At 40.5% G+C, this 13,472-nt stretch overlaps 1 protein-coding gene across 1 annotated transcript in view; it reads left to right on the top strand.

Moving 5' to 3' along the window:
- Nucleotides 1-10,798: 10,798 nt before the first annotated feature.
- The window catches only part of LOC135505145 (protocadherin-15-like), a 243,134-nt gene continuing 240,460 nt past the window's right edge, over nt 10,799-13,472 (top strand). Inside the window, exon 1 of the mRNA XM_064924273.1 lies at nt 10,799-10,883. Within this exon, the coding sequence (XP_064780345.1) occupies nt 10,799-10,883 (85 nt within the window). The remainder of the gene's footprint in view (nt 10,884-13,472) is intronic.

Here is a 13,472-nt window from a genome sequence, read left to right as displayed (position 1 = left end):
AATCCTCCTGAACACCGAATCAAATGGCCACCCAGACTATTTGCATTGCCCCCCCTATCCCCCTCTTTTACACTGCTGCTTCTCATCTATGCATTGTCACTTTAATAACTCTACCAACATTTACATATTACCTCAACTAACCGGCACATTGACTCTGTACCGGTACCCCTGTATATAGTCTTGCTGTTGTTAATTTACTGCTGCTCTTTAATTACTTGTTACTTTTATTTCTTATTCTTATCCATATTTTTTTTAACTGCATTGCTGGTTTGGGGCTCGTAAGTAAGCATTTCACTGTGAGGTCTACCTGTTGTATTAGGCGCATGTGACTAATACAATTTGATTTGAACACAGCTCATGCTTGGTTGTAGCCTGGTCTCAGATCCATTTGTATTTTTCTCTTTGTAAATCCATCACACTCTATTTAGTATGATATATTATTTTTCGTATGGTATGTATTCATTTGTGGATATCTCACACATTTCGTATGACGGTTAGGGTTAAGTTTAGGAATTAGGGTTAGGGGAAGGATTAGCTCAAATGGTTAGGTTAGGGTTATGTGAAGGGTTAGCTAAAGGGTTAAGGCTAGGGAAGGGTTAGCTAGCATGCTAAGCAGTTGAAAAGTAGCTCAAAAGAAGTAAATAGTTGAAAATTTGCTAATTAACTAAAATGCTAACGTAGTCCATGATGAGATTTGAACTTGCAACCTTTGGGTTGTTAGACGTTTGCATTATACATTCACCCATCCCGACCAACCGCCTCTGTTTTATGTAACCATACCAAACATAACACACAGTATCATACTAATTAGAGTGTCCTGGATTTACGTTTACTATGTTGCTTCCAGTCGATGAGACCGGGCTGGGTCTGCCCACAGTGAGCTATCCGCAGCGGGCACATGAATCTGAGTTTTACTGTGTCCTATTTAGATTACGGCGATGTAGTGCTGTTGTGAATTCACGGCTTCAATGGACATTTCCTCTCTGAGCAGCGACGCTCTGGGTTAATACATAGAGTACCCAAGGAGACTACTGTTCAGGCGCTCGAGTAGTAGCAGTCATCAATTCAGACGGAGCCTATTCTGATACAAGCAAGTTCCACACTGGCTACTTTGCCACTTATCGCAGGAGGAGTGCGTGTGATTTCTGTTTCTGAATGCCACTTTAGAACGGGAACGGGAAGGCAAAGCAGACAGAGGGCGATAGAGTTCCTGATGTTCAGGGATTCCTCAGGATGCGTTTTTCTCTAAGAAGCACTATCGGGACAGGATTTACATGGCTTTAGAGCTAATGGTAAGTCTTTTTCTGCCCATTACTTGTATTTTTGAGAAGAAAAGAGTGTTTGAAATGTTTTTATGCTAATGATTTTACAGAATGAAGTGCCAGTCTATTGCAGGGTCCTACTAAAGTCAGTGTATCAGACTGGCTGTCACCATTTGTCCGTTTCATAGAATGGTCATCCTGGATGAACGACTTTTTTTGGATATAATGGCCAAGTTATTATTTGCCGGGAATACTGTATTTACTTGTTATAGAACGCATACAAACGTGTAACCGGAATTTCTCGACATGACACCACAACGTGAAAATCGTTATCCTATACCTACAAAACTATATGGAATTCGTTAATTCTGAACCTTTGCAATAACACTCATGTGAATTAAAGGTTTACAATACTATATTAATCAATTTTAAGTGTACAGTTACATTATCCCTTTGTACTTAATGCTGGCATGATTATGCAAAGGGTCATCCAATTAGCGTGAACATTCTCAACAATCTGTTGCCTTGCCTTTGTAGATGTAAGGTGAAAGTAGCCTAACTGCAAACGAAAGTGTCCTTTGTTAGGATTGGGATGTCCCTTCTCATTGCAGTTAACATTTAAAATGTTTAAGGTTGGGGTTCTGTAAGGTTTAGGGTAGGGATGTCCCTTCTCATTGCAGTTAACATTTAAAATGTTTAAGGTTGGGGTTCTGTAAGGTTTAGGGTAGGGATGTCCCTTCCCATTGCAGTTAACATTTAAAATGTTTAAGGTTGGGGTTCTGTAAGGTTTAGGGTAGGGATGTCCCTTCCCATTGCAGTTAACATTTAAAATGTTTAAGGTTGGGGTTCTGTAAGGTTTAGGGTAGGGATGTCCCTTCCCATTGCAGTTAACATTTAAAATGTTTAAGGTTGGGGTTCTGTAAGGTTTAGGGTAGGGATGTCCCTTCTCATTGCAGTTAACATTTAAAATGTTTAAGGTTGGGGTTCTGTAAGGTTTAGGGTAGGGATGTCCTTCCCATTGCAGTTAACATTTCAAATGTTTAAGGTTGGGGTTCTGTAAGGTTTAGGGTAGGGATGTCCCTTCCCATTGCAGTTAACATTTAAAATGTTTAAGGTTGGGGTTCTGTAAGGTTTAGGGTAGGGATGTCCCTTCCCATTGCAGTTAACATTTCAAATGTTTAAGGTTAGGGTTCTGTAAGGTTTAGGGTAGGGATGTCCCTTCCCATTGCAGTTAACATTTCAAATGTTTAAGGTTGGGGTTCTGTAAGGTTTAGGGTAGGGATGTCCCTTCCCATTGCAGTTAACATTTAAAATGTTTAAGGTTGGGGTTCTGTAAGGTTTAGGGTAGGGATGTCCCTTCCCATTGCAGTTAACATTTAAAATGTTTAAGGTTGGGGTTCTGTAAGGTTTAGGGTAGGGATGTCCCTTCTCATTGCAGTTAACATTTAAAATGTTTAAGGTTGGGGTTCTGTAAGGTTTAGGGTAGGGATGTCCCTTCTCATTGCAGTTAACATTTAAGGGATGTCCTTCCCATTGCAGTTAACATTTAAAATGTTTAAGGTTGGGGTTCTGTAAGGTTTAGGGTAGGGATGTCCCTTCTCATTGCAGTTAACATTTAAAATGTTTAAGGTTGGGGTTCTGTAAGGTTTAGGGTAGGGATGTCCTTCCCATTGCAGTTAACATTTAAAATGTTTAAGGTTGGGGTTCTGTAAGGTTTAGGGTAGGGATGTCCCTTCTCATTGCAGTTAACATTTAAAATGTTTAAGGTTGGGGTTCTGTAAGGTTTAGGGTAGGGATGTCCCTTCTCATTGCAGTTAACATTTAAAATGTTTAAGGTTGGGGTTCTGTAAGGTTTAGGGTAGGGATGTCCCTTCCCATTGCAGTTAACATTTAAAATGTTTAAGGTTGGGGTTCTGTAAGGTTTAGGGTAGGGATGTCCCAAGGATCCCTGAACCAGAATTTAATCCCCAATGTCCCAAACTGATCTGTGAAAAAGAGGGGTAGCCTACATCGGTTTAATTATCAAGGGTGTTGCATACATCTGCATATGCATCATTTGCATAACACACTACAGCTACTGCATACATAATAGAAGCCTTCCTTTCTCGGACACCTGATGACATAATAGAAGCCTTCCTTTCTCGGACACCTGATGACATAATAGAAGCCTTTCTTTCTCGGACACCTGATGACATAATAGAAGCCTTCCTTTCTCGGACACCTGATGACATAATAGAAGCCTTCCTTTCTCTAACACCGGATGACATAATAGAAGCCTTCCTTTCTCGGACACCTGATGACATAATAGAAGCCTTTCTTTCTCGGACACCTGATGATATAATAGAAGCCTTCCTTTCTCGGACACCTGATGACATAATAGAAGCCTTTCTTTCTCGGACACCTGATGACATAATATATATCCCATTTAGCAGACGCTTTTGTCCAAAGCGACTTACAAGTCGGCTGGGGCCACTACTTTTACATATGGGTGGTCCCAGTGGGAATCGAACCCACGACGCTTGGCGTTGCAAGCGCCATGCTCTACCGACTGAGCCATAATAGAAGCCTTCCTTTCTCTAACACCGGATGACATAATAGAAGCCTTCCTTTCTCTAACACCGGATGACATAATAGAAGCCTTCCTTTCTCGGACACCTGATGACATAATAGAAGCCTTCCTTTCTCGGACACCTGATGACATAATAGAAGCCTTTCTTTCTCGGACACCTGATGACATAATAGAAGCCTTCCTTTCTCGGACACCTGATGACATAATAGAAGCCTTCCTTTCTCTAACACCTGATGACATAATAGAAGCCTTTCTTTCTCGGACACCTGATGACATAATAGAAGCCTTCCTTTCTCGGACACCTGATGACATAATACAAGCCTTCCTTTCTCGGACACCTGATGACATAATTACAAGCCTTTCTTTCTCTGACACCTGATGACATAATAGAAGCCTTCTTTCTCTGACACCTGATGACATAATACAAGCCTTTCTTTCTCGGACACCTGATGACATAATACAAGCCTTTCTTTCTCTAACACCGGATGGTATAATACAAGCATTCCTTTCTCTGACACCTGATGACATAATACAAGCCTTTCTTTCTCTAACACCGGATGGTATAATACAAGCATTCCTTTCTCTGACACCTGATGGTATAATACAAGCATTCCTTTCTCTGACACCTGATGACATAATACAAGCATTCCTTTCTCTGACACCTGATGACATAATACAAGCCTTTCTTTCTCTAACACCGGATGGTATAATACAAGCATTCCTTTCTCTGATACCTGATGACATAATGCTGTATGAGGAATGTTCATTAAATATCTAGAAGTGTCTTAAAAACATATTGCAATTTGTCAGCCTCCACACACAAGTCAAATGCAGCCCAGAACTAGACCAAGTCAATTGATGTTAAATCAATGGCCCATATGCTAAGCTACAAGAGTTCATCCCGTTGCTTAATAAGCATAACCTCTGGGCTGGACGCAATAGTAACCTTCTCCAAGTGTAAGATGAGGATGCAAACATCAAAGTCAATGCTGATGTTTAGCCAGGTCATCTTGTTTACCATTTCGACTGGGTACACATTGCCGTGGGCTCATCACTGATCTCACCGAGTCAGAAGTCAGGACCCTTCCTGGTTAGGGTCAACAAGCTGCTTCTAGCATTGAACCTTTACCAGATACTCACTGAATTGCATTTCCACTATGTCTACAAGAGGCGTGTCTTGCTCTCATTCAGTTGTCTTGTCTGTTTGTATCCAGTAGTAGAGAGAGGGAATTGTAGAGCAGTTGAGTACTTGGCTGTGTCCATTTTTACATTTAGACATAATTACTATATTTCTAAATGTCTTTCAATGTTGCTCATCAAAGGAGACCAAAACATTTTTGGATCATGCTCCAAATAATCAGTCTGGGTGCCAATAGCTTGTTAAGCTTCTCCCTCTCATTAAAGACAATGGGTAATTGGATTCAGCCTGCTTTCAGACACTGAATTTAATGCTCTTTAAGTCTGGAGCCCCCTTATCGAATTAGATTTCTTTAATTAGCTGTCCAGAAATGTTTGTTCCAACCATCCATCATTGCCACCTAGACCAATCTGTAGCCAGCAGCAGTGAACAGAACAGGGAGAAAATAACGAAAGAGGGATTCATTGAATAAGCTTGTCATTTGATACACATGCCGTTTGTTGCGTCTGTCCGGTCCATTCTCCCCAAACCTGCATAGAATCAGTTCACTTCCATCCAGAGGACGGAAAAACGGAACACTGACGGAGAGGTTTGGCTTCTGCTATGCATGTTAGACCTTCAAAAAGAGTACGTGAATCAGGGTCTGTGTTTTGGATTAAAGTGCTTGAAACCCCAGTCAACGCTTTCACCTTTGTCTCCTCTACATTTGAGAATGATGAGTTTGGCTTTGAGTTTATTATTTAGAGCCCTTGAGGCAGTCAGCTGTGAAAGTTCTTTTATACAATTGCTGGCTCAAATAATATTATTTCTCTGCATTCCTCTGCTCATTTCAGAAGAAGTATGCAAGTTGGACACTTATAAATCAAAATATTTGTTTTTAAAGTGCTCAATCTACCAAGCAGCCTTTGTTTGTCCCGCTGACTCTGCCCATGGGACTGAAAATGTAGTGATGGGTGCTGTCCATGGTGTTGAATAGGCTGGTGCTATTGGGGCTACTGATGTTACTGGATCAACACTGAGTATACAAAACAATAGGAACACCTTCATAATATTGAGTTGCACCCCTTTTGCCCTCAGGACAGCCTCAATTCAATGGGGCATGGACTAAAAGGTGTTGAAAGCGTTCCAAAGGGATGCTGGCCCATGTTGACTCCAATGCTTCCCACAGTTGTGTCAAGTTGGCTGGATGTCCTTTGGGTGGTGGACCATTCTTGATACACACAGGAAACTGTTGAGCATGAAAAACCCAGCAGTGTTTCAGTTCTTCACACAAACCAGTGGGCCTGGCACCTACTACCATAGGTGGTACCACGTTTAATGGCACTGAAGTCTTTTGTCTTTCCCATTCACCCTCTGAATGGCACATACACATTCCATGTCTCAATTGTCTCAAGGCTTTAAATTCCTTCTTTAACCTGTCACATCCCCTTCATCTACACCAATTTGAAGTGGATTTAACAGGTGACATCAATAAGGGATCATAGACTGACCAGGTGAATCCAGGTGAAAGCTATGTCATGGAAAGAGCAGGTGTTCCTAATGTTTTGTACACTATTGAGGATGCTAGTGCTGTCCATGGTGCTGAACAGTACTGGCATTATTGGGGCTGCTGTCCATGGTGCTGAATAGTACTGCGATAACTTTAGGCTTGCAATCTTTTGTGCTGCAGCCCTCTGCAGTGCCACATTATGAAGTATAATGATGTCCATTGACATACTTTAGTTCACTTACCGGTGTTGTATTATAAATAGCTAAAGCACAGTGTCGAGGACATTATGCTCAACATCCATTGTGTCATAGTTTTGTTTCATTACGATTAACACAAAAAACACTAGTCAGGAGCATTCATTTGTGGCAATCTGGATGATAAAGCACATTATTATATTATATTAATTATATAATTATGTTAATTTGTTAATTGTATATTTATTTGGAAAAACACTCACAAATATACCAAATCTAACTAATTATTAGTCTTTTGATTCCTCTCGTTATTTGCCTTCATTTTGCATTCTTCAATTCATCCTGTTTATCGTGTAGGCTTCAGTAGCTTTAGTAGAGCTTGTAGACCTTTTAAAGGGGCAATCTGCAGTTGCTACATCCATTGTTAGACTTTTAAATGAATGATATTTACCCATTGATTCAAAAACAATTGAACTTATACTGTAGATGTCTCATGAGTTCAGTTCAACTGTCACATCAAATCGGAACCCCAAATATTTTGTTTGCAAACAATGTAAATGTTAAAACTATCATTTTGGTACAGATATTTCTGAGGGTTGTAGATATTTCAGAGATGTTTCAGGGAGGCTCTGTTGCGTGAGTAAATCAAGGTGCTCCGGTGTTAGTGTTGATGGGCATCAGTGCCATCATTACTCTCCTCTGGCTCCTGCTCCACTACAACCCAGTCCTGCCTGATTACCTTTCACTGTGGATAATGAGGGCTAAATTTCACCAGCCTAATATATATTAAAGTTCTCTGGGAAAGACCATTACACAATGTCCAATGAAGAATACACTAAAGAGATGTAGCTTTTTTTGGCAAGGTATTTTCTTTTCCAAGACAGTAGAGCGCAGTTGGATGGATTAATATGTTGTAAAGGTTTATCAAGTTTCTAGTGAAATGTTGCGTTAAAGTTAAGTAAAGATGGCAGTTTTTTTTTACTGATCTACTAATTACCGGTAAGAGTAATCCTTCCTTCAGTGTTATTGCCAGTTCCGAAAACATCACATTCCCTTTCCGCCTCATTATTCCCAATGAATAGTTTCCCGTTAGATAGCTCGCCTGGCTAATGGTGTTTCTCCTCACAGCGTTAGTGAAACACCGGTGACACAACTGGATTAACAGTGTTAACAAGTTAAATGTGGTCCATTACCTAGCTGCCCTTTGAAAGTACCATGTTACTTTCCAGTCTCCTCCATTTCATAGACATTAGATTACAGGAAGAACCAACAGCCGATTCAAGAAAACCTTTCAGAGAACACATATAATATCATAGTTTTTCTCTTCTTATGCCAACTTTTTCCACTTTACAAAATATTGGAAATCATTTTTTTTCTCTGAAAATATATTAGCTTTCCCTCTCAAAGAATATTAATAAAAGATAGTTGTTGGGAGGTTTAGCCAATGGCACAGGAAGGCAGGTGTTGTCTCTGTTACTCTAAGGGATTAAAGCTGAAGTGAAGGGCTCTGTCTTGGTCCATTAGCTTATTGAGACCTATATCAATACTGGGGAAGATGTTTACCGTGTGGGTGTTCGTGCGTGTGTGTGTTCGTGTGTGGGCATACATGCGTGCATGCGTGTGTGGGCGCACGTGCGCTCGTGTGTGTGTGTGCTCTTGTTTGCTGTGTGTGGATGTATGTTTTTAAAATGTCTCTACAGTCAATTACCTGGGTGGATTAAATGCTCAAAAGCTCTGCTACATGAGAAAACTAGACATATTTTGGCATTAAAGCTTTGAAACCCCAGTGTTCATTTTGCTTTTGGATCTTGGTTGTCACAGGTCTCTCTGGTTTCATCTGGGAACAGAACTACAATTGGGGAAAGATATGCATCTGTTCTGACAATGGAGTGTATGAAATTACATTTTCTCTCCAAAGAAGCTCTTGGTTGAGAAGAGCAAAGACCATAATTATCAGTCTACTTACATGACCAGGGGCGCAACTTTCACTGGGGATGGGGGGGGCATGTCCCCCACATTCTGAAATTGCATTTTCGTGCCCCCTCCAGTTTTATCATTGGAAGATGATACAAAACGAGGCAATTGGTGTGCTTTAGGACCATGCAGATGCCTCCAAGCCGTCGGACAGACTGTTTGGAGTGCTTATCTGACTGGATAATTGTAAAAAAAAAACACCACTACTTAAACCAAAGTTGCGCCCCTGTACATGACTGTGTAGCAATGTGCATTTGTAACAGTATAGACTTTACATCTGTCTCCTCACCCTGACCTGGGCATGAACCAGGGATGCTCTGCACACATCAGCGGTCACCCTCGAAGCATCATTACACATCACTCCACGGCCGCGGCCCTTGTGGAGCAAGGGAAACCACTACTTCAAGGTCTCAGAGCAAGTGACGCCACCAATTGAAACGCTATTTAGCGCGCACCACCGCTAACTAGCTAGCCATTTCATATCCGTTACACTCACCCCCTTTTGACCTCCTCCTTTTCCACAGCAACCAGTGATCTGGGTCAACAGCATCAATGTAACAGTATAGCTTCCATCCCTCTCCTCGCCCCAACCTGGGCTTGAACCAGGGACCCTCTGCACACATCAACAGTCACCCTTGAAGCATCCTTACCCATCGCTCCACAAAAGCCACGGCCCTTGCAGAGCAAGGGGAACCACTACTTCAAGGTCTCAAAGCGAGTGACGTCACCAATTGAAACGCTATTAGCGCGCTACTAGTTAGCCATTTCACTTTGGTTACACATTGTTGGGAAAGAGCTCGCAAGTTAAGCATTTCACTGTACTGTTTAAATCTGCTGTATATGTGACAATAACACTTGCAACTCGAATCAGTTCAGAAAGAGAAGGGCTTGATGTTATAAGGAATCGGTTAGCTTGATAGCCTACGTCACGATATGTCTCTGTCTGTGTGGTATTTTTCCTTTGCTCAGGACTAAAGCCTTCTACCAAAGTATGTACTATTGAAAAATAATTTCAACCCATTGCATTTCTCCATTGGTTTTATATTTTAGTTTGAGCTAAATTGCTTTTATTAATTTAACTAGGTAAGTCAGTTAAGAACAAATTCTTATTTGCAATGACGGCCGACCAGGGAACAGTGGGTTAACTGCCTTGTTCAGGGGGAGAACAACAGATTTTACCTTGTCAGCTCAGGGACTCCATCCAGCCACCTTTTGGTTACTGGCCCAATGCTCTAACCACTAAGCTACCTGCCGCCCCAAGTATGACACATAACATTGAATTCTGCACCGTCTGTGAGATCCACACAGTCATGAATTCACAGTACCTGCATATCTTAGCGATTGCATGCATTTTTACCCTAGCACTATCCACTTACAATCCTCTTTCAATACATTTCCCCAAAACATTTTTGGGTTTATATTATCAGTAGTGAAGTGATACATGGGAGAGACCGATTTTCATATAATTAGTTACCAATGAAGACACGAAGGAAACATCAAAGCTATACTTTATTGTGGACCGTTACTGTAATATCTCTCAGGTGGAAAACACTATAAACTACACTGTCTACTTCAAAGGGAATAGTTGAATGTAGTTCCTCCCTGGTGGTATTACATGAGAGAACCTGAATTTGATAGAAGACCCCCGTAGCCCTTCGAAAAAATACTTTCACTAAGGTAAAATTGGGTAGGATATGTCCTTTGAAATGGACTGACTCAGATTCCTTTCCGAATACCTGCAATTCCCCTGTGAGGGTTAGGTTTTCGGGATTCTGTAGATGGAATAGTGGACAATGTAGAGAAAGAGTTCATATGTTAACAAGATACCATGTCAAGATACCATGTCAATGATACCATGTCAAAGATTCCGTGGCATAGCAGTTTGTTTGTTCTGTGTTGTCGATGTTCATGTTAACATGTGGATGTAAAGATTTCAGCTATTATGACCTGGCTATGAAACTAATTAGACCTAGCGGATAGGGCCAATAGGAGTTTTTCCTGTTCAAGTCAGGATGGCAGGACAAAACCCTTGGCACTTATTATGACATACACGCCAGAAAAGCAATTTTCCTTATCTTTCTTTCTTTCTTTCGCTCTCTCTCTCTCTCTCTCTCTCTCTCTCTCTCTCTCTCTCTCTCTTGCCCTCTAGGTAGGCACGCACGATTGACAAAAATGCAGAAGAGGTCATGGCACTTCAAATGGTTAGGGATAGGACTTCTGCTGTTAGCTACTTGTTGCCTGTCTCAAGACACAGATGGTAAGTCCTCTATACCTCCTCCTCAGTACCCATATCCTATGCACACTGTACATGTATGTATGTATGTATGTATGTATGTATGTATGTATGTATGTATGTATGTATGTATGTATGTATGTATGTATGTATGTATGTATGTATGTGTGTAATATATATATATACAAACAACTACATATATACAACGACATATATACACTACCGTTCAAAATTTTGGGGACATTTCCTCGTTTTTGAAAGAAAAGCAAAACATTTTGTCCATTAAAATGTTGTTGTTAATGTTGAAAATGACTATTGTAGCTGGAAATGGCTGTTTTTTTAAATGGAATATCTACATAGGCTTACAGAGGCCCATTACCAGTAACCATCACTCCTGTGTTCCAATGGCATGTTGTGTTAACTAATCCAAGTTTATCATCTTAAAAGGTTAATTGATCATTAGAAATCCCTTTTGCAATTATGTTAACACAGCCGAAAACTGTTGTTCTGATTAAAGAAGCAATTAAACTGGCCTTCTTTAGACTAGTTGAGTATCTGGATCCTCAGCATTTGTGGGTTTGATTACAGGCTCAAAATGCCTAGAAACAAATAACTTTCTTCTGAAACTCATCAGTCTGTTCTTGTTCTGAGAAATGAAGGCTATTCCATGCGAGAAATTGGCAAGAAACTTTCACCCTTCACAAAACAGCGCAAACTGTCTCTAACCAGAATAGAAAGAGGAGTGGGAGGCCCCACTGCAGAGAAAGAGGACAAGTACATTAGTGTCTAGTTTGAGAAACAGACGCCTCACAAGTCTTTTTTTCCCTTCTTTTTCCTCATCTTATCCGGCTGTTGCCATGCACCCGCAAAAATGTTTGCTCAGATGCTCGAGTGCCTTTTGAATTTGACTTTACAAACAACAAGTGGGCTTAATTGGAGTCTATTTTCTTCAGAGCCTAGACCCATATAAAATAGCCTACCTCAGCCAGTTAAGTTATGAGGTTTAACAGCCAAATAGAAGTCGTTTTTTTATTAGGCCTACTTACAATTGCAACTGGTCAAACATGTTGCATCCGACATAAAACAATCATTTAAAGAAAAAAGTCTGCACGTTTGAACGTGCAATGTAACTAAAAAGAAAGCGCACATTTGTAATTCCCAAACTCTAAAAGTAATTGGAAAGGTAGATACAAATTATGCGTGACATTGTGGTTATAATAAAGAATGTAGCCCATCAAGTGCAAGTGATTGCAATTAGCAAGACAATAGGCTTTTTATAGCCCGGCGACTGTTGTGAATTTCTTGCAATGTAAAAAGCTTGCACTGTATTCGATGCTTAAGTACTCTAATGTGTTACATTTTTAACTCAAAACAGCACAAAACAGCATTTCTTCATCAACATATTTATGCTTTTGTTAATCTTCGTGATCTTCTTCCTTTTTTTCTGTAGCAATTTTTAGCAAATTGCTCAAGGGCCACGTTTGGTTTGTCTGTGAAGGTGATGCTACTGAATGCCAGCTTTGATCTGGGCCTGCAGGACGCAAAGTTCTTTGTTTGTCAGATAAATCATTGGGTTGAAACTACAGAACAATTCAAAACCAGTCGAACACACATGGTCAGTGTTCTGAGATTTTTTTAAACAAATAATATATATATACATTTCTTACCGAACCGTGATGCCCGCAGGTTACAGATTGCCTTTGCCGATCGCACATCATCTTCATTCATCAGTGAGTCAATGGCTTGAATAGTCATTGACTCACTCATGCGTTGAAAAGGGCGAGGGACGAGATGGAGTCACAATCCATGCCAGGCACACCTGTGAGCTCTGGAACTCCACCTCCAACAGGCAGAGTCGGGATTTCGGTTCACCCTGATATTTCCATTCCTTTTCTGACAACAGAACTTGACCAACTGCTCACCAGGCACAGCAAGGGCCTACTGGACCTTTATGCTTTTCTGCTATTCCAAGGATGTGTAACCGAAGAGAGATACCACGAGTGGGCACAGAATACATTGCCTCCCGCTGTGGCTGTCTATTTCAGCACCGTTTCGCGCGGCTCTGAGACAAGCATGGAGAAACGAAAATGTTCAAATATTCCATGATATTCTTAAGATATGTGTTAACTGAATATAAGCAAGTGATGTCTGCTAAATAATCAAGCTAGGTTTCTCCAGAAATAAATCATTCTAAATGACTGGCTTTATTTACAAATTAGTGAGAATGTCTCACCCCATGTTCAGGAATGGTCTTTTTCTCGCTCACTCTAGGTTAAATGAGAACGAAATCTCTCAAAAATGTTACTTATTAAACAAAGCAATTATTTAATTTAGAATCATATAAAAGCCCCTTAGATGTTAATATAGAGTCCTCCAGTCCTCTAAATGCCCCTTCGATATTAATATAGAGTCCTCCAATCCTTTAAATGTAATTATTGGTGGAAAGTCACATCATTGAAAAAAATATTTTTAGATATACTGTTAAAAATGGTGTAGGTCTTATTTATTTAAAGAGCATAATGAAGTTAGAAGCAAAAGCCTACATCTATTTTAGCACTGTTTCACTCTACTCTGAGACAAGCACGACACAGGGATTCTTTAGCTAAATAGCCC

Source organism: Oncorhynchus masou, chromosome 18, assembly GCF_036934945.1.
Source record: "Oncorhynchus masou masou isolate Uvic2021 chromosome 18, UVic_Omas_1.1, whole genome shotgun sequence".
Lineage (NCBI taxonomy): Eukaryota > Metazoa > Chordata > Actinopteri > Salmoniformes > Salmonidae > Oncorhynchus > Oncorhynchus masou.
Note: the sequence above shows the minus strand (reverse complement) of the source record. Positions and strands in the feature narration are given on the sequence as shown.